This window comes from Kryptolebias marmoratus, linkage group LG4 (assembly GCF_001649575.2).
Source record: "Kryptolebias marmoratus isolate JLee-2015 linkage group LG4, ASM164957v2, whole genome shotgun sequence".
NCBI classification, from domain to species: domain Eukaryota; kingdom Metazoa; phylum Chordata; class Actinopteri; order Cyprinodontiformes; family Rivulidae; genus Kryptolebias; species Kryptolebias marmoratus.
Genome location: NC_051433.1, coordinates 3,313,048 through 3,339,709, shown reverse-complemented (window position 1 = coordinate 3,339,709; position 26,662 = coordinate 3,313,048). Strand labels below are relative to the sequence as shown.

The following is a 26,662-nucleotide window of genomic DNA, read 5'->3' as shown; positions in this document are numbered from 1 at the left end:
TAAGATGACTGGAGCCGGACTGAAATCTGGAAAATATCCGCGATGAAATCATAGTTGAACTCCAGAGGTCTTTAATTATGTTTTTCTTACTTAAACAAGCAGCACGGGACTGCAGCGTTTACTGTAACTCTTAAAGTTTTCTGTGCGCCCCTGAAAAAAAAGGCATTATGGTATGTCCCACACACTTTGACTCCGCCCCCTTCCGACTTCTGTCCAATCAGAGAAAAACAGCGTGGCGAAACTGGATAAAGCCACGATTTTATTGTTGTATTTTATTTCATTAATCTTGTTTACTCTGTGGATAATTTTTACTGTCTCTCTGGCACATCTGCTAAATTTATCAGATTAAACTTCTCTGTATTTTTATTTTATCTTGACTTTTTCTGTTAGACTGTTTGTTTTTATTTTTTTTTTAATCACTTTAAACCAGTCATTTCCCAGTGAGACAGCTTTATAACCCGCTGTCTGGTTCCAAGAAGACAAAACACAGGTGCCATGCTGCTTTAAGTCCTGCAGGAATTACCAGAACCTATATCTATATCTATTATACACATATAAAAAAACATAAATTAGTAATTTGTGTTCATCTGCTTGTCAATCAGCAGGATTGTGCAAAAACTGATCACCTGACTGAACTCCAGTCTTGATAATAGACTGAACACTAATTCCTCCTCTAAAATATTTTTTGTTCTTTAAGGTTTTAGGTGACCTATTTTGTTTTTTTGTCCGAATTAAAACCAACTTGGCACATAAATTACTGCAGTATCTATAAAGTTGATATAATTTGCTAAATATTTCATATCAGTGACTTGTTAAAAATGCATTTTTTATAAATAATCCACTATTTTAATCCTATTAAACACAGACTTGTTACAATTCAAAAATTTAAATAATAATAAACCTTTTCTCACCATCCCAGGATTCTGCATCATTAAGATCATTTTATTAAACATTTCTGTCACCAAAAATCTTGTTTTTTCTTTTCAAACGCTGATGGATTTTTACAAGATGCAGATGAGCTGTATTTTATCCCAACAATCTGCAACTTGAACACAAAAAACAGAGATTACAGCAGTTTGCTTGTCGATCACAGGACAGATCCGTTCTGTTATTTACCTTCAGAAAAGGACAAAGCACAGTTTGTGTTGATTCAAATTTTATTGGATAAACTGAAACGTTCATCTGGAAAGAGCTTCTGTGATAATAATAATAATAATAATAATAATAATAATAATAAGCTTGAAATTTGTTTTTTTCTACTTTATCATCAGGGACTGAAACCAAGAAGTCTAAACAGTCGGTTTGGAAGTTAAAGCTAAAATCATCAATTTAATTTAAAAATGAGCAAAGGCAACACTGAATATCAGTGAGGAAAGTGTCGTATAAAATGAGCTTCACGACTGTTTTAATATTAGCGTATTTTACAACAGTTATCTGTTGTACTGATGCTTCACCTCTTCAGCACTAATCTGCAGGAACGGGTCCCAAAGCCCCCAACCCGACGAGTTAACCCAGTTTTCCACAGGTAAGGAGAGGTCAGAGGTCAGAGGTTCCATCGCAGATCACAGACCAGCGCAATGTGGTCGGAGGGGTGAGCCACGCTGGGCAGAGCCTCGTAGGTGGTGACCTCCTGATGGCTGGGCAGAGGAATCACCTGCTCCACCTGCGCCGACACAGCTGCATGTTAGCCTCCGCCGCAAAGGCAAACCACAAGAAAATCAAACTTTTCAATAATATTTTAAAAATCTATAATTTTAAAAAGGGCTAAATTTGAATGTACCCTCTTCTGTTTAACAAAACTGCTCGGGTGTCTGAATATCCAACATGGAGTTTACACAAACTATAAATCCTGATTCACAAAAAAATGACGGATAAATATTAATAGTTTCAGTTCTCTGTTAGTATCACCATTAGTACCCAACAGCAGTACTCAGATACACATTAAGTAATTGTTTACCTTGTAATTTCAATTTAATATCAAATTCAAAATACATTAATTGGACAGACCTCATCTTTGCATTAGTAAAGGTCCAATGCGGAGGGAAACTCTTTAATTTAATTTGAACTTTTTGTGCAAAAATATATTTGATATATAATCAGTGAGGTTTGTAAGAAATCTATGCATACAGTTTTTATAATTTATTTTGTTCTAAATGGTTAATAATGCTAATTCTAAAATGATTTTTCAGGTTAAAAGTCCTGAATGTATTACTTATGAAGCCTATTAGGGTTTTCTGACTTTTTTTTTTTATTATTTCTGTAGTTTTTAAGGATTAAATGAACTACCTGCATCCTCTCCGGCTGTATGAAGACGTAGTCCAGGCAGCCATGAAATCCTCCCACGTAGTTTGTGTACGCCGGCTGTCCGCAGGCGCTCAGCAGAGGAGGGAAGCCGGAGACCAGCTCCGTGCTGCAGGACTCCTCCGGACCCGAGCTGCTCCAGTCCTCGTGCTGCTGAGGAATCCCGGCCTCACTGAGCAGCTGGAACACACCTGGAACCAACGGATCGGCGAAGAACACGAGAACAAACGAGACATTAGTTCTGTTTGATCTGAAACCGAAATAACAAATAAAAGAAAAGAAAATGTCTGACTCAAATCAGTAAGACTCAGATGAAGATTAGGCTGCTGTCAGGGGTGGAGTTACCTGAATTTGGGGTGGAGTTAAAGTCGCCACAAAACACCAGCGGGGCTCCAGGTGCAACTTCGCTGATCACATGACTCAAGTGCCGCAGAGCCACGCCCATCTGGACCAGGCGAATGTTCCCCCCTTTAATACAAACCGAGGTTTTAGAGGTTGAGTTTGTCCACACCTCCACCGTCTGACGCAGGTTACTCAGGTGAGTTCAGACGGAGAGTCGAGTCATTTTACCCTTTGGGTGCCAGTACAGGTGAGTGTTGGCCACGCAGAGCTTCCTGTCTGGTTTAATGACGTCCTCGAGCACCGTGACCTGCAGAGAAACTCTCAGCTGACTAAAACTGGACCAACTTTACTGGTATTATCGATTAAAGTTTAATTTTTTAATGCTGAGTCAGCATTCATACTGTTGTTTTCCTGCTTTTTTATGTTCCCTGTAGTCAAACTACTTCTGCCATGAAATATTCAGGAGATGGGGGCTAAAAGTTTTGGGTTTTGTAACTTTTAAATTGTTCAAATTATTTAAATTTATTTACAACCATTTTCTGCAAAGAAATTACACTAAAATCTCTTCAATTCCTTCAAAAACCTTGTTTTATTTAAGATCTGTTTTAGAAAACTGGCTCTGTTTTTGTTTTTTTATGCTACTTTTAGCTTATAGTTGGTATTTTGCTACTTTTGGTTGTTAGCTAATGTTCTGTTTTTATTTTTAGCTTCAACATGTCAGTTTCAGCCTCTTCAGTGAAGTCACTCAGAGCTGTATTAAGGCAGTTTCTTTTGTTACTGTTTGAATTCCTCGTGACATTTAAACACATTATCCACAAACGTAGCTTCGGTACCTGCAGCGACGTGGACCTCTGCAGCATCCTGTCCTTCAGGGTGCTGTTAGCTGAAAGCTTCTCCAGTAGCTCAGAGTGCATGGGGTCAGAGGTCAACGCCTCGCTCAGCATGATGTCGTGACTGCTCAGCAGCCGAAACTTTGACCTGAAACACAACAAGGTGGCTTTGATTTGAAAAACTGGAATCACTGTGGAAAGAGAAAAAAACAGACTGAACACAAACAGGGGAGTCTGTTCAGGTCTTTGTGTTTGTTTAGAAAATGCAACGCCTTGGACAAAAAAAAATGGCTGTCGCACGGTTCTGTAATCTCCAAGAACAAATGGAAAATTAGCTTTAAAACATGGAGTTATTGCAGAACATCTAACATCATCCTGCTGAAAAAAAGTCACTGCAGCCGGACGAGACGACACTGAAATAAAAATAAATTTAATCCAGATTGTAGCAGATGATGAACCAACCTGCGGTAGAAAGTAGCCAACCCTTCATGCTGCTTCTCTTTGATTTTAAAAACTCCGTCCAGCCCGAAAGCATCCAGAGCCGGGACCAGACTGTCCACAAAGACCCCTGAAGAGTCCAGAAAACAGGAACAGCAAAGTCATGACCAACGAATGCACATAACAGAACTCCTGCTTTTACAGATATTTGTTCTTCTATTAAATTAAAGCCTTTTAAATGTTGCCAAGCACAAAGTCTTTAGGCATAAAATGGGTCAGACAGCAGATTTTTGATATTTTACACTAAAACTCAGAACTCAGATTCTTTTAGTGCGTTGTTGACTAAATTTTTTTTTCTTATCTCAGTGTTTCAAAGTTTATCTAATTTTTCAATAATAACAAAAAATCTGTTCCCATAAACTTGATGACCACACTATAGATGTTCATAATTCAGTTTACTGACCAACAGATGTTGCCACATGCTGGTTTGTTTATTATTAAGGTTGTTGATTATGTGTCTAACCAAGATGGAAACCTTTATTTAAATATATCAAGTGGAAATAACTCAGAATTACTATTTCAGTATCAGACTTCCAACCTTATAATTTACTGATTCATCTTATTAACATCCGGTTTGTCAAATATCTAAGTAGTGACTTAGTTACAGATATACTTGAGAATTTCCATCACTGAGAAATTGTGTTGTTTCTGAATTTTCACTGAGGACAGTGATCACCTTTGTCCACCTCCTGCAGACAGACGATGTCGGCGTTGTACCCGGCCAGCTCCTTCTTGATCAGGTTCTGCCTGTAGTCCAGCTGCAGGGCGTAGGGGGCGCAGTACGGGTACAGAACCGTCTTGGACAGGTCCGTTTGAGCATAGACGTCTGCGAGGATGTTATAGGACACCACCCTCACCGAGGGCCACTCTGCCACCTTCACTGTGTACGCGTGGCGGTTGTCGAATGTGCACATGCCCGGCCCCGCCTCCACCGCCCCGACTGAGAGCAGCTCTCTGGCCGGACCCCTGCGACCTCCATCCTTGGGCGTGCAGCGCAGTTTGAACCTGCAGCCGACGTCCTGATTGGACGGGACGTGGACTCGCTCACGTCCAACCGGCGTCCATCCGCGTTCCTGTCCTGGAATTTCTTCAGCAGCTTCTGAACTGGAATAAAATTTAAAAAAAAACGACTCATGAGAGCTGAACATGTTTGAGCCAAACGGCTGTTTAGTTTATAACAAACTAAATTATTTAAGTAGATGTGCAAACCTCTAAACAAAACATGCAAACATCCAATTCCAAAATGGTTCTGATGTTGTGTAAAATGTAAGCAGAACAGAATGAAATGATCTGCAAATCTCACAAACACCCATCTTTTAAAGGTTGAAACAAGGAAAATAACATTTTGGAAGGAGGAAATAAGGCAATTTTGTATTTTATGGCGGCAACATAAGTTGGGACAGGAGCAACAAAAGGCTGTAAAAGTAAATAGTCTGATTAGCATCAGGTCAGTAAGAGGACTGGGTATAAAAAGAGCATTTTAGAGAAGCTGGATCTCTCAGAAGTAAAGATGGGCAGATGTTCACCACATTAGTGCCCTTTAATAACATGAACCCACCTGGCTCCTGGGGGGGTTTCTCTGAACCAGGTGAACTCGCAGTCTTGCAGCTTCCCAAACTCCACCTCCAGTTTGGGGCAGACAGGAAACCCGGCCAGCTGGGACACCGGCAGCTCGGCCGTAGTGAAAGTGGGGGGGTTTCTCTGCACGTCGTATTTCACCTCCCCCACCTGCAGCACGGCTCCGTCCTGCCAAGCCTCCGAGTTCGGCAGCGTCTCGTTTACCTCGTCCTCCCCGAAGAACAGCTTCACGGCGGCGGGCTCCGCGGCTTCGCACGGCTGCTGCCCGCGGTTCTTCTTCGACTTTTTCGCCTTTCTGTGGTTCTTGGTCGTGGAGTTGGAGATCCGAGCCAGGACCTTCCCCAGCGCCTCGTCCTGGTCCCGCAGCATGTGCCTGTCGCTGCCGTCCAGATGGAAGGAGATGGTGAGCTTCGGCTCCCCGGGAAGGCACCTCACTACGACCGCCTCCATCCTGCTGAGGAGGCGGCGGGCTCCGGCGAGGGTCCTCGGTGAGGGAGAGAGGAAACGGCGGGGTAACAGACCGAGGACAGCGGACAGGTGGTTAAACATGAAGTCCCCGGTGGCTGGTAGAAAACCTGAACCGGTAATTTCAACGGAAACTCAGAGGATCACGTGACCGGAAAAAAAAACCCTGCTCCACAGCTAGTCTGTTAGCTACAAGCTAACTAATAAAATAACTGATAAAACGGCCAGTTGAATTAAATTCTTACCAGTGCGGTTAAAACAAAAACCTCTAACACGTTTTGGGGATAAAATCGCCTACATGAATAAGTTTGTAATCTTCACATAACATTAAACTGTTCTGTTTGTGTCTGCGAGGTCTTTAGCGTGAACATGTTCTTCTTCTTGGGTTTATTAATGTGGGTAAATTGTTCAATAGCTATTAGAGCGCCCCCACCGGACAAAACCCGAATTACAACTGGTCATACGCGTTCGTACACAACCAGGCTTAAAATAAAATAAATTGTAATTTGGATGTATTAATCAAATACGTTAAAGAGCCATAATATTATGACTACTAAAAAAGTACAGTCTTCTGATGGTAAAATCTACATCCTGGCATTCACATTGTTACTCTGACTTTTGCTACCAATTTAAATAATTTTGTAGAAATAATATTCCAGCAATCTTCTATGGCCGATTCCCCACCAGGACCATAGTGTATGGGCCAATGCTCCCATCATCAATCATAGACCCTAATTAAAAATATACTATTTTGATAAAAATTATGTTGTGACTTTGCAAAAGCTCATCAAAAAGATGCCAAGGAAAGCATCAGAGTTACAAAGCATTTCTTTCAAATTAAAAACAACTCAGCAAATGTATCCAAAGTGTTTTCCCTGGTTTTTCTTTTTTGAAATCAAAAAAGTTTAACGTTGATAAATGCTTCAAATGTAAAAGGATACCTAAAAAGTTCATATGTATTTTTATTAAATGTGTTTATAAAGACAATTACACGTTCACAAACAGTCAAAGTACAAAACAACAGAAGTATTTCCTTACAAAAATGAAATCCTGAGCTGAACGTATTTTAAATTATGGGTTTGATTTGTTAAGACATCAGCTGTGTCTTTTTTGGGCTGCCCTACGCCCTCCCTCTACATGACATTCTTCTCATTGAAGGTTTCCTCACGGCAGGGTTCGAGAAGCTCGGGGCTTTGGGGGAAGTAGATGTCGCCCTTTTGCTCGTCGTCGTGTTCGATGTGTTTTAGGTGGACGACCATGTGTAGGGCGTAGGCCAGAACCAGCAGCAGGATGAGGGACGTGACGAGGCCCATCAGGATGGCTGGGGTCAGGATGGTGGTGCAGTCGCTCGCAGGAGAAAATTTACCAAAGGTGACATTAAATGCTTGGATCTAAGGAGAGCCAGAGCCATTTATAGTGGTTATTTTAACACAAGCGAATAAGACCAGACTCTCTGGGAAATAAAAAAAAAAATGCAGCTACCTGGAAGTCGATGAAGGTGATGGACCAGCGGCGTGCTCCGTCAGCGCTCGGCTGCAACAGGCCGCTGTATCTCTGCAGACTGCTGACATGAAGGCAGCGGTAGGAGAAAGAGGCTGGAGCGTAAACATCCGTGGCGTTGAACACGGCTTCTTCAGACGTGTTGTATAAAAGAGTGACGTTGTCCATGGAGAACCACCACTGACCAGAAGACTCGTAAAATGTGTTGGAGAGCTGCAGTCTGAAGCAAAAACGGACAAAAGTTGACCCTTGATTTAAATAATATCACACACCTCAGCAGGAGGCCAGCAAAAACACAAAAATACACCCTGATGTCGAAAATTCAAACTAAAACCATTTATTATTACCAGTTTCTTAGTTTATTTGGCATAAACAGGGCAGCGTAAGTGTGCAGGAGTTAGCCACAAAGCTAAGTTTTTATCTGTAGTTCCTGAACATGTGGCTAAATGCTAAAGATTTATAATTAAATTGTAATTAAAATGAAGTAAAACAGTTTAAAAATTTCCAGAAATGGGATTAAACAGATTTTCTAAAAGTATATTAATACCAGACAACATGTTGGTTAAATATTTGACACATAAAGATGATAATTAACATTTTAAAGTTGAGGACGGATCAGCAGGAGGCTAACCTGAGTGACAGATCTCTCAAACTGTCCACGTCTCCAAATCTCATGACCAACCTGAAGAAAAAACACAAACATGTAGACATATGGACAACATGTGGACAATTGGACAACGTGGACAAAATGAGCAACATGGACATACGGACAGCATGTGGACATAGATATTTAAGTTACTTTGAGCTGGTTTTGGTGTTTTTCTTTCATTCCTTGTAGAAATTAAATGTTAAAGTCCTGCTGGATGTTTCTACTGTCAGACAACATATGCAGACTTTCTACATGACAAGATTTTGGTTTTACATCTAAAATTAATTTATTTATGAGGTAAATAATAAAAATAAACTGTTTTTGTGTTCAGGATGCAGAAATGCATCAGACTCGTATCATAATATCCAGCTTGTTGACCGCAATCAACAAACAATACACCTGGTGTCCCACTGAATTTGTCCTGAAACTGATAAAAGTTATTTATATTTCATTTCTGTTTAATACTATTAACACCAAACCGTGCCTCCCTTGTTGAGGTGGATTTATTTTACGTACGAGGCTCGGTCCTGGCGGCAGACGGACTGGCTGGTGTCCGCAGGTTTCTGAGGAGAAAAGGCCAGTTCTGTCAGGTCCAGAGGTTTCTGCTTCTCATAGCGAAGAGAAACTTTCCTGGCCTGGAACAGAACACACGGCTCCCCGTCGGACAGAACCTGGTATCAACGGTAATATTTCAGAACAGCTTGTTGTTGGACAAGAAACGCTATGCAGATTTTATTTTTAGTAAAGTTTTTATGCATCACCTTTAGAGGAGGAAAAGGAAGTGCAGCTCCTGCAGTTTGAAGTAACTTCCTCTGTGATAAATGTGGATTCTTCACAGGAATTAAACAAATACAGGGAAATATTATAGTTTTACCACATAAAACAACATTTTATGTACACATTTTTCCAGTTTTCTAGGTGAAAAACATGTTTCTGCGTGTTGATAATGTTATAAGATGCCAGTTTCTGGGTTATTTTGGCTTCAGGAAGGTAGTTTCTCATCTTTATCCTCAGTTATGGCAACTAAAACCATTTAATAATAAAGATATCAAACCTTATTTACCATTTCAAATAAGATGCTTTGGTTTTAACCTTTTCTCAGCTTACCTGCAGTTCTTTTGTGAATATGAAATGCTCCATCGTTCCATTGTTCCCTTCATTAAAAAGAAAACAGAATCATATATATATGTATAATGAAGACAAGTCAAATCAATTCATTAAAATCACAAAGTAAGAAACAAAATCTGAACAATATTGGATGGATGGATGGATGGATGGATGGATGGATGGATGGATGGATCTTACCGTGAACTTTAGAAATGTTGCTGTAAACAGAAATTACCGAAGAATCAACAACATTTTCCAACATTTTTTCTTTTTTATTTTCTAAAATAAATGGATTTATCTCATTTTCAGCTTTTAACTTATTACTTAAGATTAACAAGAAATTATTTTCTGTTAAAGTAATAAAATTATTCTGTTTTAAGAACAAAATTAAAACAAGTCAAACAAATAAAGGCAAAAAAATCTTAATTTTTTAATTTATTTGTACCAAAACTAAATATTAATCCCTCATTTATAACCCTAACAGACGTGCAGGTACATTTTATCTTCATAAAAACATTTTATTCAAAGAAAACAAAACCTACAATTTACCCAGAATGCATCTGGTCGACGTGTTGACCCGGCCGGTGACCTGAAGGATTAACCCGTGTGTTCAGTTTGGCTCAGAGAGGTTCTGCTGCCGAGCCGACCCGCTCTGACCCACATTACAGACAAATATTTTTATTTTTTCCACTTTGAGAGCTTTCAGTCGCATCACACACTTTATTTTTTATTAATGATCTAAAATAAAAATAATCTGCTGGGTCAGGTGGGATTAAAGGGACAGTTCACATTTTATTAAAGTGAGGTTAGATGGAAAAGAAACATTATGAGCAGTAAATATCTTACCTGTTGTAGATAACTTATTGACCGACCTCAGTTTGGAGAAATACAGTTTAATTCTGACAGGTTGAAGATTTTACTCTAAAAATATTTACATTTTTACACTGCGTTATTGTAGCATCTTTATTGTTTATTAACTCAATCTTCTTATGCAGCTTTTCTATTTTTACTTTAACTTGATTTTATTGGTTTTGACGGTTATGAGCTGGGAAAAAGTAGTTTATTTTTTAAATTTCACATTAAGTAACTATTCCATCAAGAAGTGCTACATTTGCAAATAACCACAGGAAACAACAAAGTAATGTGAAATAAACAGCGATGCAAAGATTTTAAAAGTTTAATTGCATGAATTTCTGTTAACTTTTTAAGATTTAAGTTGTTTTACGATGGCAGTGATGAACTAATTAGCTGGAGAAACTCAACTTATCCAGTTTGAGGTCGTTCAGAGAGATTATTTGTTCATTAAAGGTCTGAATTGTCACGGTTTGTTTATCTCAACAGCCTGGTTCACTTCCTAAAGGTGAATTTTTATTTTTGAAGATACCTGAACCTCTTCAGACAGGAGGACTTGGAGGTGTCTGAGCCAAATAAAAACTGCTTCACATTTTCTGTTTACAAACAGAAGTATTTTTTAGATTATTCAGGAAATTAGACGAACAGAGCGATCAGATCCTGATGGAGTAAATCTCCACGTCAGGTTTTACCCGATCCTGTGGCTGCAAAGATTATATCATCACACAACCGCAAGTTTCCACAGATTATGAGGAAGAAGACGTGACTCTCAGCCAAAAGAGGAGATTTTACAGCTTCTTAATCCCTGAAGTAACGTCTTACAAACATCTGCTTGTGTACACACGCAGCAGACAAACACCGGCGCTGTTGTTACTCAGAGACCGTGAGACAGAAACTGTTTGAACAGGGAGCATTATTACAGCTAAAAGTAGCAAAAGGCTAAAAAATAACAGCTAAAAGCTAACAGTAGCACAACAAGACTGAAACAGAGCGAGTACACCGAATGTATTTGAAGGGATTGAAGATGTATTTATACGGGCGAATAGAGTAAAATATTTAGAAAAGTATAAAAATTACAAAACCCAAAAGTCACAGCAGGTTTTGATTTATGAACGGCTAAAATAGCACAAACAGTTGAAGTAGTGAGATGGCAAAAAAAACACAGAAGAATTAAAAACAGGAAAACAACAGTGTGAACGCTGACTCAGCGTTTAAACACCTCAGAATGGGAACAAATGTCATTTAAAAGTAGAAAGTTAAGTTAAATTTATTTATACAGCACTTTTCAGCAACAAGGCGGTTCAAAGTGCTTTACAGCATGAAAACGCAAAAACACAGAGCAAAAGTAACATGAAAACACACGCAATAATATACAAAAACTAAACTAAACTTATCTAAAACATGAGCTAAGATAATCCAAATTAAATAAATTATTAAAAGTAACATAAACAGATAAAAAGACTAAGCGAGGAAACTATAGGATGTAACTAAACTTATATATAACAAGTCAGACTAAAGATAAACTGAGGAAGAAATAAGATAGAAACTAAGTTATAATAAACTAAATTAGGATTTAAAAACCTCAGCTGAACAGATCATAAATGATCAAAGCTAAACTAAAATAAACTAAGAGTACCAAAGGCCAACTAAAGGTGTCAGAAGGTTTTAAAAACAAAAAAAGCTAAATTTATCTAAAACTCAAGCTAAACTAAAATATAAAATAATCTTAGGCCAGCAAATAAAATAAGTTTAAGTAAGCAAAAGATCAAATTGACTGAGTCATACTAAAATAAAGTTCTTCAGCAGCTCGTTCAGGCATTATTTGGTCTCATTAGGTGACTAAAAGATTTATTAATCATCAAGAATAAACCAACCCTTACAGTCCTGTCACGTGTAATCTACTCTGACGTTTCTGGGGTCATTAGTTCTGTCAGTGAAGTGGAGATTGTGGAATAAATGCATCAGGGAGAAAACGTTGCGCTTTAAAACGCAGAAATGAGCTTAAATGAAGCCGATGAGCAGCGAGCCGGCAGCTAACAGGCAACAGAAACAAAGAGGATTACTGGGAAAACAATCAGGATCAAATCTATGAAACAGAGATGAACTAAAAGCAAATAATCCAGCTCAGTTTGGGCTACAATGTATGTTTCTTATCTCATAAGATTTGATTTTTAATTAGCTTTTTATTAGGACATTTCAAGTGATATACAGTGTATGAAAACTATCATTAAAGCACATTTAATAATCCTAACTCAGCAGCTCGTTAACGCTGAAGATGGAGGTAAATAATCTGCAGAAAGCAGGAAAACAGATGTTTTATGTGACCATTTCCTCTACAAAAACAACCACAGCTCCACAACGGGCTGCCGTGAAGACAAAACAACATTTGATGAGAATAACTTCACAGATTCTTCAAATCCAGCAGATTATTTTTAACGTGCAACCTGAACAGCATACATTAATATTTATTATTGTAAAACTTTGGAGCAGAAGTTTGTATCTTTGCATCTAAACCTGTTTGATGAGTTTTTTTAAATTAAAGTAAAACTTTTCAGCAGCAATGAGAAAATGATGCTTGTAGAAAATAATGATTTTATGATTAAAAAATAAAACAGCAGTGGATTGATTATGCTTTGGATTGGACTGCATTGAGGTTATTTCTCTTAAATTAGATGAATGATTGGACTCAAACTTCTCAAAATCTATAAAAAAAAAAGATAATGTTCCTTTTATAAAGATGCTCAACTTCAGGTTTTATCAAAGCCTCGACTCAAATCTCATCAGGCTATGTTTCTATAAAGATCAATACACAAGAATCTCACAAAACAAAGAGAAGACAAGTAGCATTTTGTAAAAATACCAGATTAAACCTCTATTTAAAAGACAATAAAATGTTCAGCAGCTGTGATTCTTCTTAAATGAGGGTGTAATCAGACAGCATGCTCAAACGTTTTCTATTTTAAGGACAAAACAGATATTACATCTCATTTGAAATCTAAAAAAGTACTTTTTTAACTTTAGATCTGTTAAAAACAGGAAGAAGCACAAACTGGAGAAAACGTTAAGGTTAACAAAGAGTTTTTAGCCAAGAATCAAATCTGATTCTTCTGAAACTGATGCTTTTTTGCCTTTAATTGAGTAAAAAATCATCAGTTTCACCCATAAAAACCTTAAAGATGGGGTTTGTAGCTCTTGGAGTTTCACCTGTTTCATGAAAAATAACTTTTTATATGTCTGTAAATGCTTGTAACAACAGCAAAGATCAGAAAATAGGAAGAGGTCAGAAACAGCTATAATGATGAAGGTGGCACTTACCTGTCAGCAGGCTGTTGGTGGAGGCAGGTGGACGGCCACAGGTGGAGGAGGAGGAAGATGCAGGCATGTTTCCACAAAGAAGCCATCACTGCGATGACCACAGCGTGAAGCCTCTAAATACTCCCATTCCATCCCTGCACAGCCCTAATCTACTTAAACCGTCCCACTGCCTGTAAGCCCCAGTGATGGACAGGAACCAGACAATCGGGAAAGATTAGGGACAAAAAGAGGTAGAGAGAGACCCACCCACTGATTAAACACTTTAAAGTTTCCACATTTCATCAGTTTCAGCTCAGCGCTCACATTATTGAAGATTAAAGATGTGGAAAATGATGATTAGAACATCAGACAGACAGTTACTGAGACACTTAAGAATCAAAAACCTTTGTGTGCATGGATTTTAAATATTAGGACTTATCTATTTAAAAAAAGTGATTTGATTTTTTTAAAGATAGTGGACTAAATCTGACCTTCCAGGAAGAACTTTGGTCTCTCAGCTGCTGCCGTCCAACATTTTCTTTGTGTACAATTAATGAATACACAGTTTGTGAAGTTTTGATTCCATATCAATCAAAATGTTAGAAATACCAATTTACTCAATGCTGAAAGCCAGTACTGATTGTTTTTATTTTCTCTTTTAATGCCAAAACAGAATAAAAAAAGAAAGGTTTCAGTACATTCAATTTCATCAAATTATTTCTATCATAACGTTTCACAAGATATTAATTGAGGGAAATAAATACACTATTACTAAAATTATTTAAAGTTAGAAAACTGTTTGCTCTAGGGCTCAATTTAAGTAACTCTCACCAGGTGTGCGGGTGCCCCTCAGGTACTCGTTCCTCTCAACACAAGGACCCTTTGTACGCCCCTGATCCTCTCATGTAAACACAATTTAAAGTCCGTCAAGTCTTGTGGAGCTCAAAATCTGCAAATAAACTCGATGGTGTAGTTTCATAGTAGTGACACCTGGCTCCCACAGTAGGAGAAAATATGTTATTTCTGTAAATTGCATCGATTTGTTCAGTTGTTTTCCAAGTTTTCTCCTAATATTTGCGCTACACGTTAGAAAGGAGAGCCGTAAAGCTGCATTGCTTTCTCCACTTTGCTATAATAGCCGTTATAATTGTATTTTTTTGTTTTACATGACGATGAAAATAAAATAAAATTTGAAACTGCGTTATTTTGGTCAGGCACATTTTAAGTCACACCCGGAGTAAGATTGCCGCGGTGCATTCTGGGAACTTTCTTTCCTTCCCTGACTCGCTACAGCAATCATGGGTATGTTTAAACTTTGGTCCGAAATACCCGAAGATTATCTCCTTTGTGACCATTTTTTCCATCGATACTGTGTATAAACATCCCATAAACTTATTTAGTTTGTTTTCGGTGGGAAAATGTTGCAATAAATTAGGAAATGTTCTGTTTTTGTCCGTTCAATGTCTCCGCAACGTGGAGCGGCCTGGATGTATTTTAGCTGCTAGCGGCGTGTTAGCGGTGGTAGTTTACTACAGGCTAGTAGACTTTAAACTGTTTACCTGAAAACAAGTGTTTGATTTGTTCAAGAGGGAAACAAAAAAGGCTGTAATGTGAATCTAGTGTGTGAAGTTTGAGCAGGTGTGGTTTGCGCCGCTCGAAGGTAAATTTTAGTTTTGGGGTCCTGTTTTCCTGTTCGGATGTCATCGCATGTTTTGCAGGTTTGCTGCTATAAATTATAAAACCTAATTGCAATTTTATTGTGCTTAATCAGTAATGTTTGCTTTAAATAAGCTGTGGTTTTGTCTTACTTCTTATAAAGATTAAAATATTGAGTCTAAACCTGACTTGAGTTGGATTATTGAATTAAATTGAGTTGAATTTCGCTGGATTTGAACCAATCCCAGTATGTCCTTTAATGCTTAGCTCTCTGATATGTTTCATGGTTTATTTGCAATGAATTAACTACACGTAATTGAATTAAAACACATATTTTTCATATAGATCCATACCCATTAAACGAATTTATCTCCTGACAGAATAAATGTCAGATTTCAGTCACTTATTTCTCATTTATGCTGTGCCTGTCTCCTATTCAGGAAAGTGTCGTGGTCTGCGTACCGCCAGGAAGCTCCGCAACCACCGCCGTGAGCAGAAATGGCACGATAAACAGTACAAGAAGGCCCACCTGGGAACTGCCCTGAAGGCTAACCCCTTCGGAGGAGCCTCTCACGCCAAGGGAATCGTCCTCGAGAAAGTGTGAGTACCGCGAGGTGTTACAAACCGACGGGACAACTGATTTGAAGTCCGTTGATCATCTGTCAGGGACTTCAGTTGATAAGTTAAACTGGAAGGTCCTTTGAGCATCTAAAGAAGAAACTATCTGAAGCTGCTGTTGATGATATTGTGATTTAAAAGAATTTTTTGCTTTAAATTAAAGAGGTTAAATGACTCTATAATAAGTAGTACTGATCCAACATAATTTCAGCTTTCTACAGGACAAATAAATGATTAACATTTTCTGTTCAGTTTGTCTGCATTTTTTCCCCCCTCTGACTTTAATTTGTGTTTGTTTTGCAGTGGTGTGGAGGCTAAGCAGCCCAACTCTGCCATCAGAAAATGTGTGAGAGTTCAGCTCATCAAGAACGGCAAGAAGATCACAGCCTTCGTTCCTAACGACGGTTGCCTCAACTTCATCGAGGTAAACGGCGTCGCCATGTTCGTCCTTCAGCTCTTGAATTAGTTTAAATCAGTTCTCCACAGCTGGATCAGGAGCCTAAATTAGCAGCTCAGTATACAACAGAATTTGGAAAATTTAAATTTTGCAATATTAGTTTTTGATAAATGTGGAAGATCATGCCCCCCCCCCCCCGAAAGTTCACATGCATATAATTTAGCCTTGTGGGTTTTAAATTTATAGTTAGGACTTTCCTTTCATCTCTGTCCTGTCCTCTAACTGCAACTCTTCTGCCTTTTTGGTTCTGCAGGAGAACGACGAGGTTCTGGTGGCCGGATTCGGTCGTAAAGGTCACGCCGTGGGTGACATTCCCGGAGTTCGTTTCAAGGTGGTCAAAGTGGCCAACGTGTCCCTGCTGGCACTCTACAAAGGCAAGAAGGAGAGACCCAGGTCATAAACAGCTGAGGTGGAAAATTAAATAAAGTGTTTTCAATTTCAGTCTGGTTGTCTTGTCCCGTTTCTGAAGACGCAACACGTCCCAGAGGACGCTCGGTTCAGGTTTGTCTCTGAGGACAAACCTTTTTATCCTGTGGTTTAATGTCCATCTCAGCAACTTAATGAAAGAAGATTCATTTGTTTTCCACACAGAGTAGAAACAGTGATTTAAAAGATATATTTATTGAGTTTTATTAGGTGAAATTAAAGAATGAGGAAACTTTATTGCCAGAGAAATATTGTTGACATGTTTTGGTTTTTTGCAAACTGCTGAGAGACTTGGTGATTTTTATCTGCAAAATTGGTGATATTAAAAAAAATGCGTTTTGCAAAGTAAACATGCTGATTTTTTAAAACTGCCCCTTTTTGGGCAACTTAATCTCTCAAACTAAATTAGTTTTGTGATAGAAAATAATCTATTCTGCCTAAAAGATTAGACAGAAACGATGGTTCTAAATGATGCACAAACAAAGAAAGATGTTTAAATCCAAAGCACAGGTCAGTAAATAAAAATAAAAGAACTCAAATGGTTCTTTCATAACCAGAAATCTAAAATCTGTGGTTGCACAGGGCAAAAAGTAGATTTGGGTTACAGTCTGAATGTCAAGTTACTAACAGACTTTCTGTCTACATTTATAATCAGATTATTACAAACATCTAAGCACAAAAACAACAAACAACATTTTCAATCCAAAATATAAGAACTTGGTGGAGAAATGCAAAAAGAAAAGGTGTGAGGGCGCTATACCCAGTTATTCACTGTTAAAGCAAAAACTGCTTAACAAGATAACATATTATTTAGATAGAACTATGGTAATCTGTTTAAAGTCTGAGCCATGTTTGGTCTTAAAAATCAGGTAATTCTGTTACGGACAAGTGTTGAGTTTTAATCTTTTGGAGGAGAAGTAGATGTCGACATCAGAATGGAAGACATGGATTAAAGAGTTTTCATGTCTGGGTCACGCTGCAGAAACTCATCCAGGAGAGTAAAAATAGTAACAGGTGTCATATCTCAGTTCGTCCTGCCAGAAATCTGCAGCTCAGACACGTCGACCCATCTGATGCCTGTTATTCTGCAGATAAAAGGCCCGTTTATGACCTTTTTCTCACAAATCTGATGAGCCTGTGGGTAAATCACACCTATGTATCAGAGGTAATGCTGCTGGGAGACTTTACGGAGGATCCAGGGTCAGCGGTCTGTCACTGAAGAGACCCATAAAGATCTGGTTTCACTGAGCTCCTCAGACCTCAGCAACAAATCTGAAGCAACTCCTCCGACAACAACAAAACCAGCAGGCAGGTAAAAGACACCTGACTTCTGCCACAAAAACAGGCTCAAAACATCTACGTATCTTAGTTATGAACTCGCTGTTGTCCAGGTTTAAAAGAATCTGCTGCTTGTTGTGATTTTAGTCTTTCAGAGTCTGACGCTGTTAATCTGCACACAGTAAATGTAAACAAAGGTTAATATTAAAGGAGGTGAGATGTGGTTTGAACATGGAAACAGAAAACAAACTGGATATAAGAGGACTTCAAAAGTTTTGCAGGATTTGAACAAAAGCTAACCTCGAAATTTGACAAGTTTCTAGTTTTGTGGCACTTGTTTGAAGTATCCTGGTGTGGCTTCTTCAGGGAACAGAACCAGACTTCAGTTTTATTCACCATGTCTGAGATTAATCAGATCTCATCAAGAATTCAGTGGAAAATCTTAAATTGGTTCAACAGAAATGATCAAACCGTAAGATTAGGTCGCTGCAGTGCAGATTTAACACATCAGGTCTGGGTTTTTCCTCTTCCTAACAGAGTCAGGGGCGTTAACAAGGACATGATGAGTTTTAATCGCTCTGGGCTGGAGGATGAGGATGACGAGGAAGATGCAGCGATTCAGTACATGATCGAACAGAGTCTGTTGGAGAGCAGCAAACAGAGAGAAACCCGCAGAGAGCCAACGACACGAGACAACCGGAGGTCAGCTCCACAGGAACCAGAATAAAAACCTGTTTAGATGCTTGCAATTATAGTTCTTTTATTTAATATCAGGAATTTATTATCTGAACATGGAGGCTTTTGATCAGCTGGTTTTAATAAGTAGGTAAATATTAAATACATTTATGTTATTTAATAAATATGTACTGATCTTAAACACAAGGAGCTCCTTTAGTTAATGAGGTGGAAGAAGAAACTTTCTTTGAGTTCATCTTCCAAATATAAAAAGATTAAAACAGGCATTTCACTTTGTGGAACATTAATGATTAAAACTAAAGATTTGTGAAGATTTTGCTTGTTTATTTAAGTTTGACAGCTCTTGTTTCCTTCTCTCGTTTCCATGCAGCTCTGGTTTGGTGTCTACAGACAGCAGCAAGATCTTCGCAGCTATAAGACAAGGTGAACATCTTTTATAGAAGAAGTGAAGTAAAGCCTCAGAGTGGCATGCAAAGGTTTCTGTAGACCCTCCTGGATGCAGGATAAAGTCCAGAGTGTCAGTCACTGGTCATCCGTCTCTGCAGGTAACGAGAAGCTGCTGAAGGATCTGTGTGTTCGACATAAAGACAAGTTTCTGCAGGCAGACAGCAGAGGCTGGACTCCTCTCCACGAAGCAGCAGCTCAGAGCAACATGACCATCCTGGAGCTCACATACAAAGGTTTCCTAACTGCCACACTGACTTATTTACCCTGAACGGCGATGAAGAGTCCCACAAACAGCTGATCTGCTCTCCAGCTTCAGGCCCAGACTCCTTGGAGAGCAGAACCCTCGGTGGTCAGACGCCCCTCTTCCTGGCAGTAGAAGGAGGTTTGGTGGAAAACGCCTCGTTCCTCCTGGATCACGGAGCTCAGCCGGACTGCCAGGACCAGGACAAGGACGCCCCTCTGTTTGTAGGTTTGTAGGCTGGAACACAATCATGTTTGTGACCTGATTTCATAACTTTGATCACAGCTGGAGTATTTGATGAGGTGGAAAAACAAGAACAAAGTGCAAAAACCCATTTTCTGAAAACCTTAGGCTTTCTAAAAAGCAACAGAAACTGATTTGGTGATTAAATCAAACATTTATATTCACAGACAGTTAATTTCACTGATTTTACTGCCTCACAGCGCGGTCTGTCCTCGGGTGTCTCCTCCGTCATCTGTCCACTTCTGTCTTTCTGCAGCCATCCGTTCAGACCACGCTGACCTGGTGAAGCTGCTGCTCCTGCATGGATCCAACGTGAACCAGGCGGGCTGCCACGGCCGCCAGCCCCTCCACGAGGCTTCGAAGCTGGGCAGCGTGGGGCTGGTGACCCTGCTGCTGGGGGCCGGGGCGCAGCCGGACCCCCGCAGCAGCTACGGCCTCACGCCTCTGGCCCTGGCCGCTCAGGGGGGACATGTGGAGGTGGTGGAGACTCTGCTGAAGAGAGGTGGGTCAGGAGACACGAGGATTACTGAGGAATCACTGCAACTGTCATATAAATAAAACATCTGTAGGTAAAACTGCACAGTTACCAACTTTAATCCTTTTTCAGTTTTTATTAACAGCACAGAACTTATTTAGCCTAATAAATGCTGAGTCAACATTTATTTATCACTGTTGTTTATTGTTTGTACATATTTTGCAACCAGACTACTTCTACTATTTTAGCCACTTAAGCATCAAAAGTTTCGGCTCGTTCAGGAGATGAATGCTGCGACGTTTAGTTTCTGTAACTTTTATATTTTTCAAAAGATTTAAGTTTTTCCATAGAAATACATTAAGATCTCTTCAGTTCCTTCATAAAACTGTTCTCTTTGAAATCGGATTCAGCTGCTAGCCTGTTGCTACTTTTAGCTTTTAGCTCAAATTTAGCTACTTTACCTTCTAACTAGACTTTTATTTTCCAGCTTGCCTTTAGCTTTAGCATTTAGCTACAGCTCTATTACTTTCAGCAAGCATTTTGCTCCTTTTAGCTCATATTTAGCCTCAGCTACCCTTTTTGCCACATTCAGCTTTTTGTTAAGCTTTTGCTTTATTTAGCTTTAAGCTAATGTTTTGCTGATTTAGCTTTAACGATTCAGTTTGATTCCTTCAGTAAATGTCATCATTCACTCTGGATTTTCACAGAAGATGAATTTTCTCTCGTTTTAAAAGATTTTTAGGCACATTTCAGAAATCAGAAGCCCATTTTTACTCCTCGCCACTTTCCTTTAGAAATAAAAATGGCCGTTAATGATACAGTTTTAAACCCTGCAGTTTGTCTGTTCTGACATTTAGGAAACATTTAAAATGTTCCCTCTACACGAGCTAAAACCCAAACATCCATCTGGTTTCATGGAATCCCATCCCATCGCTCTTTCAGGAGCAGACGTCTTCTCGCAGGCGCACGACGAAGCCTCCATCCTTTATGAAGCGGCCGTTTCTGGAGACCCGGCTGTCATCGAGCTGCTGCTGGAGCACGGCGCCGACGCCAACGTCTCCAACCACACGGGACACATGCCCATCCACCGCATGGCCCACCGAGGACACCTTCAGTGAGTGTTTCAGCTTCTTAACTTAACTTAAAGCTATTCGTGATTATTCTGTGTCTTGGTTAAAGAAACACCTTTTGAAATAATTTAATTTTACATCTTAATGACATGTTTGTGACTCAGTTAGAGATCAGCAGCCCTCTTGTCTGGTTTTAGATCAGTGGTGTCCAATCCTGGTCCTGGAGGGCCGCTGTCCTGCAGGTTTTAGGTGTTTCTCTGCTCCAACACACCTGATACAAATAAACAAGGAGTATTCTATAAGCTCGGAAAAGGATTTTTTTCAAGTCTACAAAGACTTTTGCCTCTTTCTCTGAGCTCTTTAATGTCACGGCTGATTATGATGCTAAACTGTTGAACAAAAAGTTCCTGTTTTAGATGGTCTGAGAGGAGGGGGAAAATGGGAAAAAACTTTCAGCTTTCTGCAACTTAGAGTGGAGCTTTATTCCTGACATTAAACCGCTCACTTTCACTCTAATGCCCACCTTCATGAGGTGACCAGAACCTCTCTCTGATAAAAAAGACCCTAATGACCCTCAGGAGGGAGGGGATGGAGGTGAATAAAGCTGCATAAAAGGAGCAACTTCTTCTGCTGCCATGCTCTACCAGACCTCTCCTGGTTTCTGTATCTGTATGTGTGGACCTTCTTATGATGAAACTTGTCTCTTTATGTTGTTGTTCTTCAGATCCCTGAAGCTGCTGCTTCCTGTCACCTCTATGTCGGACGTGAACGACAGCGGCATCAGTCCTCTTCACTCCGCTGCTGCTGAGGGACACACCGACTGCATCAAGGTGAGCTTCATCCTCAGAGGGACGATCGGAGAGTTCCTGCTCTGCAGAGGATCAGAATGTTAGAAACATTTCTCACCTGTTCATCTGAAACATTCAGAACATTAGCATCTCCTCGTCTCCTCCTGTGACTCCCATCAGGCCTTGCTGGATGCAGGTTACGACCCCAACTACATGCTCCATCCCTGGATCCGCCGTAGCTACGACGACGAGAGGAAGTCCGCTCTCTTCTTCGCTGTGTCCAACAGCGACATGGCGTCGGTGAAACTGCTGCTGGAGGCTGGAGCCATGACCAACCAGGACCCGGTCAAATGTCTGCAGGTACCGCCGTGAGCCCGTTACAGAAACCCGTTACGTTTTTCTCTAACCTGAACTCTGTCAGATCCTTACGTCGTTACCTAAAGGTTCTCGGGTCGTTCTGGTCCCTTACAGTACGTCCAGATTCAGTTCTGATTCAAACTCCGTTCAATCTCAGGTTGCGCTCCGCCTGGGCAACTACGAGTTGATCAACTTGTTGCTGCGGTACGGAGCCAACGTGAACTACTACTGCAGAATCAACACCACCCATTTCCCCTCGGCGCTGCAGTACGCCCTGAAAGACGAGGTGATTCCAACCGCCTCCGGCCCAGATCGCTGCTTTCCGTTTTAATCGTGTGTTTCGTTGCGTCAGGTGGTCCTCAGGATGCTGTGTAACTATGGTTACCACGTGGAGCGATGCTTCGATTGCCCTTACGGCGACCGCCCCCACGTTCCCGAAGGCTACGAGGGATGGACCTGCTCCGAGATTAAAGACACTCTGGTAACAAAAAAGCTGTTAAAGGAGACACTTTATGCACCTTTTTTTCACAATTTGACACATTTTTCTTTTGCGTTATTGACATTTCAGACATGTCTCAATAAAACACCACAAAAACTGAACAGTAATTATTTTAAACCTGAAAAAAATCAAATTAAATTAGAAGATTTTTCATTTAGATCCAACAAACCTTTTCAATCATGATATATATAATAAAGATGACTCTCAGCTACAACCACACCAAATCTGAGCTCAGTATCTGTAAAACTGGCTGGGTTGGAGCCATTTTTGTGTTCGCTAAGTTTGCTTAGCTGTGGCGGCCATCTTGAACAGGGTTGACTCATCCCATGATGAGATTTCTTTAAAATTAATTCAGTGATTGTTGAGATATTTTCCTAACAGTGCAGACAAACAAACGGACAAAACACTAACAATTCATATTAATTATCAATAATTAACAGAAACAGACTTTAATAAAAGCAGAAAATCTTAGAAAGTTTTAATTGAAGATAAAAACTGAAGCAATTATTTCTTTTAGGAGTTAAGTAAAGAACTTAAATAATTTCTAAGTTGTTGTTTTTGGACTTTATGTAATCCCCTGCAATAAAACTAAATGTAAAAATGGTTGCTAATGACATATTTTCCTCATAATTTTTACAGAAGATAACAGTTGTGATAAATTTGTCCAAAAAACACTTTTATTTGTATTTTCTGTGTCAGATGATAAAAGGTTTGTGAATATTGTGTTCGAGTTGTGGTTGTTTCTTATTTCAGTTGTAATGTGTGCAGAAATGCGGCAGTCTGTGAAGCTTTAAAACCTTGACTGGATGTTTCTGCTCTCCACCTGTCAGCGCAGTTCTGTGAGGTCATCACCGTCTCCTGGCTGAAGCACCTGTCGGGTCACATGGTCCGCGTCCTGCTGGATTACCTGGATCACGTGATGCTGTGCTCCAAACTGAAGCCGGTTCTGCTGGAGCAGAAGGAGTGGGCTGATATCTGCAGGGTTCAAGGTGAGCGAAGCTCCAGAATCAGCCGAGGAGATGAAAACTCAAACCCACCGTCTTCTTCCTGTCCTCCGCAGAAAACGCCCGCTGTCTGCAGCATCTCTGCCGCCTGCAGATCCGCCGCTGTCTCGGCCGGCTCCGGCTCCGCTCCCCGGTCTTTATGAGCTTCGTGCCGCTGCCGGGCCGGCTGAAGGACTACATCCTGTACCGGGAGTATGATCTGTGGGGCCGGCAGAGCGGCCCGCCGGGCTGAGGTCCAGAAGGAGCGGGTTCACCGCCTTCAGAATCCACTCATCTCCTCACAGGAAGGGCCTGATTTATCCTAAATATGGCAAAATTATTTATTTAGGTTCCAAAACTTGCTGATAATTTCCTGCTTGGAGTGAAAAAGCCTTAAAATTCACTTTTGATTAGTTTTATTGCTTTATTTGTCTCATATTCTGTGTTTGCACTCAGGACTGTTGCTGGACTTAAAGACAGAACAGGGTTACTTCATAACACAGCCTGAGTACTCTGTTAGTACCCTGTAAGTACACCCAAAGGTACCCCTGTAGGTACACTGTAACTATTTCTGTATGTACCCTGTAAGTAACCTGAAAGTACCCCAGGAGTACTTTTTAATTACCCCATATGTACCCTGTGAATACCCTACCCTACTCTGAAGGTACCTTGTAATTACCCTTTAAGTACTCCCTATGTACCCTTGCAATTAAGTATTATGTATGTACCCCAGGAGGTACCTTTAAATACCCTCTATGTAGCCTTGTAAGTACCCCCATTAGTACTATGTAATTACTTTGTTAGTACCCCAAACCTTACCTTGTAAATACCAATAATTACCCCATAAGTACATTGTAATTATCCTGTTTGTATCCCTGAAACTACCCCACATAAGTACCCTTTGTACTCTCTAAAATACCCTGTAAATACCCCATATGTACCCTAAAAATACCCTGTATGTCATGATTTGACCTCCGGTGAGACCATGTTGGGCCTCCGTCCCAGATACCTTCAGTTTAATAAAAGTTTATAATTAAATTAGTTTTTAAAAGGATGTTTTATTTCACAGAATGTTGGATCTCTCCTGGATCCTCTGATGGACAATTATTTAAACATTTCTGCCACTAAAGTAAAATATAAGTTGAGTTTTATTATGAAGCACAGACTGTAAAAATAAACTGATGTGAAGCTTCTGATCAGCTCTGCAGCGCCATCTGGTGGTTAACATTAGCTACTGCAGTTTGTTTATGCATGAAGAAAAACTGATATGATTAAAAAATAAAGAAATTAGTGCTTCAGATATGCTGTAGATATTGTCAGTGGTTTATTAATTCTTGTTACAAAACATAAAATGTGAAAAATAAAAGCATTTTCCTTTTAAATAGTATTTTAATTGTCCAGTATTCATTTTGTTTCTTAATTTTGCTAATAAAAGTTTATTTTTTGGGTTTGTTGTTTGACAGATTAGTGAATAAAATAATAAATCTGTTTCTTAAAGTTAAATCTCTTTTTTTCTGTAATACGCATCAGTTATATGGATACTATCATATACTCTAATGAAAGAAGTATTTTTTAAAAATAAAACTACTTTTTGTTTTACACGTCACAGCTGTAGGAACACAGCCCTGCTGATGACGCTTTAATCAGGTTACTGCCTGAACAGACCTTGTTAGTCGCCATGGAAACCTCATCACAGCAGTGATGTTTGGAACCACATCACATCCAGAACCGTTAAAGTCCAAACAAAAAGAGACTCCGGGAAGATCACAGCCCTCCTAAATAAATGACGTCTGCACTCGTTTGCGGGGTGGAAACGTTGAGTTTTTAAGAGTAAATAAAGGAATTCTTCTTCACCTGGGAGAAACCGTGGTCCTCCGGCTGCTCAGAAACACGCCGACAGCGCCGGTGGACTTCAGCCTCTTGAGACACCAAAAAAAAAAAGTTTTAATCCTACAGATAAAAAGAAACAAAGCTAAGAAAGTTATAAACTGTGTAATTTCTCTGGATTTAATGTTGTTTTTTGAAAGATATTTAGCATCAAATAAAAGAAATCTGACAGACAGGAAGTTATCATTCCAAAAAATGATATAATTAAGATCATCTGATGTTGAGAGATGGAGTTTTAAGTGTTCTGGTTGAAATTAATCTTCCACACAGAGAATGTTTTGTGTTTTGTGACCGAGTTACAGCCAGTTCCTGAAAGTTGGTTAGCTGGGGCGGCCATATTGAATTGGACTGGCTCCACAAGTCACTCAGTTGAAGATTTACATCCAGCAATTACTTCCTGAAAGTTTCATCAAAATCAGCCCAGTGGGTCAGGAGATATTTTGCTAACAGACACTCAGAGGTTTCAGCTGGAAATTACAGCACAAACAGGCAGGAGCTTCTGGAAAGATTTAATCTCACTTAACTTTCACTGATCTAACAAACATTCAGAATGGTGCCAGACGCAGGAAATGTCGCTAAACGAGTCCCATTAATCTCTGGAGCGAACAGCCACGGTGGTCAGAGACGGCGGCGGTGGCGGTGGCGTGAGAGCGGACCCGAACAGGAGGATGAGGAGAAGGATGAGCATGCAGAGCTTCACCTGCTTCATGGACGTGAGGTGAGAGAAACCAAAGACTAAAGGTGATGTTTACTGTTTTCTAACACACACACACACACACACACACACACGTTGAACAGAGTTTCCCGTCAGAACGTCAGCTGACTGAAGTCTGAAATCTGGAGCTGAAGCAGAAAATACAGATCTGAGTTCGCTCCAATAATAATAATAATAATAATAATAATAATAATAATAATAATAATAATAATAATAATACTGCTTTCACACGACATGTCTCCTAATTTCTTTACATTTTATACACTTTTTACTGGGGGGAGACATGTAAGAGACAAAACAGTTTAAAGGTACAATTAAAAAAATAAATTATCACCTCAATAGACCAAAAATAAAATCTTAATATTTGCTCTACTTCATTTCAGGTCCTGGGGTTGAGTTCCTGTTACTGA

General features: G+C 39.7%; 4 protein-coding genes across 7 annotated transcripts; 2 read left to right on the top strand and 2 right to left on the bottom strand.

The window, feature by feature from the left end:
* Positions 1-985: 985 nt before the first annotated feature.
* Positions 986-6,408, bottom strand: pde12 (phosphodiesterase 12). The gene is made up of 8 exons (XM_017431442.3): positions 5,530-6,408; positions 4,648-5,075; positions 3,936-4,041; positions 3,477-3,621; positions 2,872-2,950; positions 2,647-2,769; positions 2,287-2,492; positions 986-1,663 (listed from the first exon to the last, which is right to left on the bottom strand). Exons 1-8 carry the CDS (start codon positions 6,096-6,098, stop codon positions 1,544-1,546), a joined length of 1,776 nt encoding a protein of 591 aa, XP_017286931.1. The 5' UTR covers positions 6,099-6,408; the 3' UTR covers positions 986-1,543.
* Positions 6,409-6,965: 557 nt separating this feature from the next.
* On the bottom strand, positions 6,966-14,495 carry atp6ap1la (ATPase H+ transporting accessory protein 1 like a). 3 transcript variants are annotated; one of them, XM_017431425.3, is made up of 9 exons: positions 14,248-14,495; positions 13,438-13,607; positions 9,469-9,488; positions 9,271-9,317; positions 8,925-8,993; positions 8,680-8,834; positions 8,146-8,196; positions 7,497-7,734; positions 6,966-7,405 (listed from the first exon to the last, which is right to left on the bottom strand). In XM_017431425.3, the coding sequence occupies exons 2-9, from the start codon at positions 13,521-13,523 to the stop codon at positions 7,148-7,150; spliced, it is 924 nt and encodes a 307-aa protein (XP_017286914.1). In that variant the 5' UTR covers positions 13,524-13,607; positions 14,248-14,495; the 3' UTR covers positions 6,966-7,147. The 3 variants fall into 3 exon arrangements, with proteins under 3 accessions (XP_017286914.1, XP_017286916.1, XP_024865211.1); XM_017431427.3 differs by having other exon boundaries at positions 6,966-7,361; XM_025009443.2 differs by lacking the exon at positions 14,248-14,495 and adding an exon at positions 13,908-14,212.
* Positions 14,496-14,608: 113 nt separating this feature from the next.
* rps23 (ribosomal protein S23) lies at positions 14,609-16,588 on the top strand. The gene is made up of 4 exons (XM_017431428.2): positions 14,609-14,718; positions 15,513-15,672; positions 15,994-16,114; positions 16,401-16,588. Exons 1-4 carry the CDS (start codon positions 14,715-14,717, stop codon positions 16,545-16,547), a joined length of 432 nt encoding a protein of 143 aa, XP_017286917.1. The 5' UTR covers positions 14,609-14,714; the 3' UTR covers positions 16,548-16,588.
* A 992-nt stretch (positions 16,589-17,580) lies between these two features.
* Positions 17,581-25,037, top strand: asb14a (ankyrin repeat and SOCS box containing 14a). Of its 2 annotated transcripts, none has more exons than XR_005233076.1 (13): positions 17,581-17,885; positions 18,389-18,553; positions 18,918-18,970; positions 19,093-19,227; positions 19,305-19,463; positions 19,735-19,980; positions 20,896-21,067; positions 21,748-21,853; positions 21,992-22,171; positions 22,326-22,454; positions 22,521-22,649; positions 23,498-23,656; positions 23,728-23,868. XR_005233076.1 is itself a non-coding variant. In XM_017431443.3 (13 exons), exons 2-13 carry the CDS (start codon positions 18,411-18,413, stop codon positions 23,901-23,903), a joined length of 1,782 nt encoding a protein of 593 aa, XP_017286932.1. In that variant the 5' UTR covers positions 17,583-17,885; positions 18,389-18,410; the 3' UTR covers positions 23,904-25,037. The 2 variants fall into 2 exon arrangements, 1 of the variants encoding a protein (XP_017286932.1); XM_017431443.3 differs by having other exon boundaries at positions 17,583-17,885; positions 23,503-23,656; positions 23,728-25,037.
* The last annotated feature ends 1,625 nt before the right edge of the window (positions 25,038-26,662 follow it).

Coding starts and splice junctions, on each gene's coding strand:
- pde12 (XM_017431442.3), bottom strand. CDS start 6,098: ATGTTTAACCACCTGTCCGCTGTCCTCGGTCTGTTACCCCGCCGTTTC. Junction 5,076..5,529: donor GAAACCCCCCCAGGAGCCAG/GTGGGTTCATGT, acceptor ATTTTATTCCAG/TTCAGAAGCTGCTGAAGAAA. Junction 2,951..3,476: donor AGAGGTCCACGTCGCTGCAG/GTACCGAAGCTA, acceptor GTTTCTCTGCAG/GTCACGGTGCTCGAGGACGT.
- atp6ap1la (XM_017431425.3), bottom strand. CDS start 13,523: ATGGCTTCTTTGTGGAAACATGCCTGCATCTTCCTCCTCCTCCACCTG. Junction 9,489..13,437: donor CACCAACAGCCTGCTGACAG/GTAAGTGCCACC, acceptor TTCTGTTTACAG/CAACATTTCTAAAGTTCACG. Junction 8,197..8,679: donor TGCCGCCAGGACCGAGCCTC/GTACGTAAAATA, acceptor TTTTTTCTTCAG/GTTGGTCATGAGATTTGGAG.
- rps23 (XM_017431428.2), top strand. Junction 15,673..15,993: donor GGAATCGTCCTCGAGAAAGT/GTGAGTACCGCG, acceptor TTTGTTTTGCAG/TGGTGTGGAGGCTAAGCAGC. Junction 16,115..16,400: donor GTTGCCTCAACTTCATCGAG/GTAAACGGCGTC, acceptor TTGGTTCTGCAG/GAGAACGACGAGGTTCTGGT.
- asb14a (XM_017431443.3), top strand. CDS start 18,411: ATGATGAGTTTTAATCGCTCTGGGCTGGAGGATGAGGATGACGAGGAA. Junction 18,971..19,092: donor CTTCGCAGCTATAAGACAAG/GTGAACATCTTT, acceptor CCGTCTCTGCAG/GTAACGAGAAGCTGCTGAAG. Junction 22,650..23,502: donor CCGAGATTAAAGACACTCTG/GTAACAAAAAAG, acceptor CTGTCAGCGCAG/TTCTGTGAGGTCATCACCGT.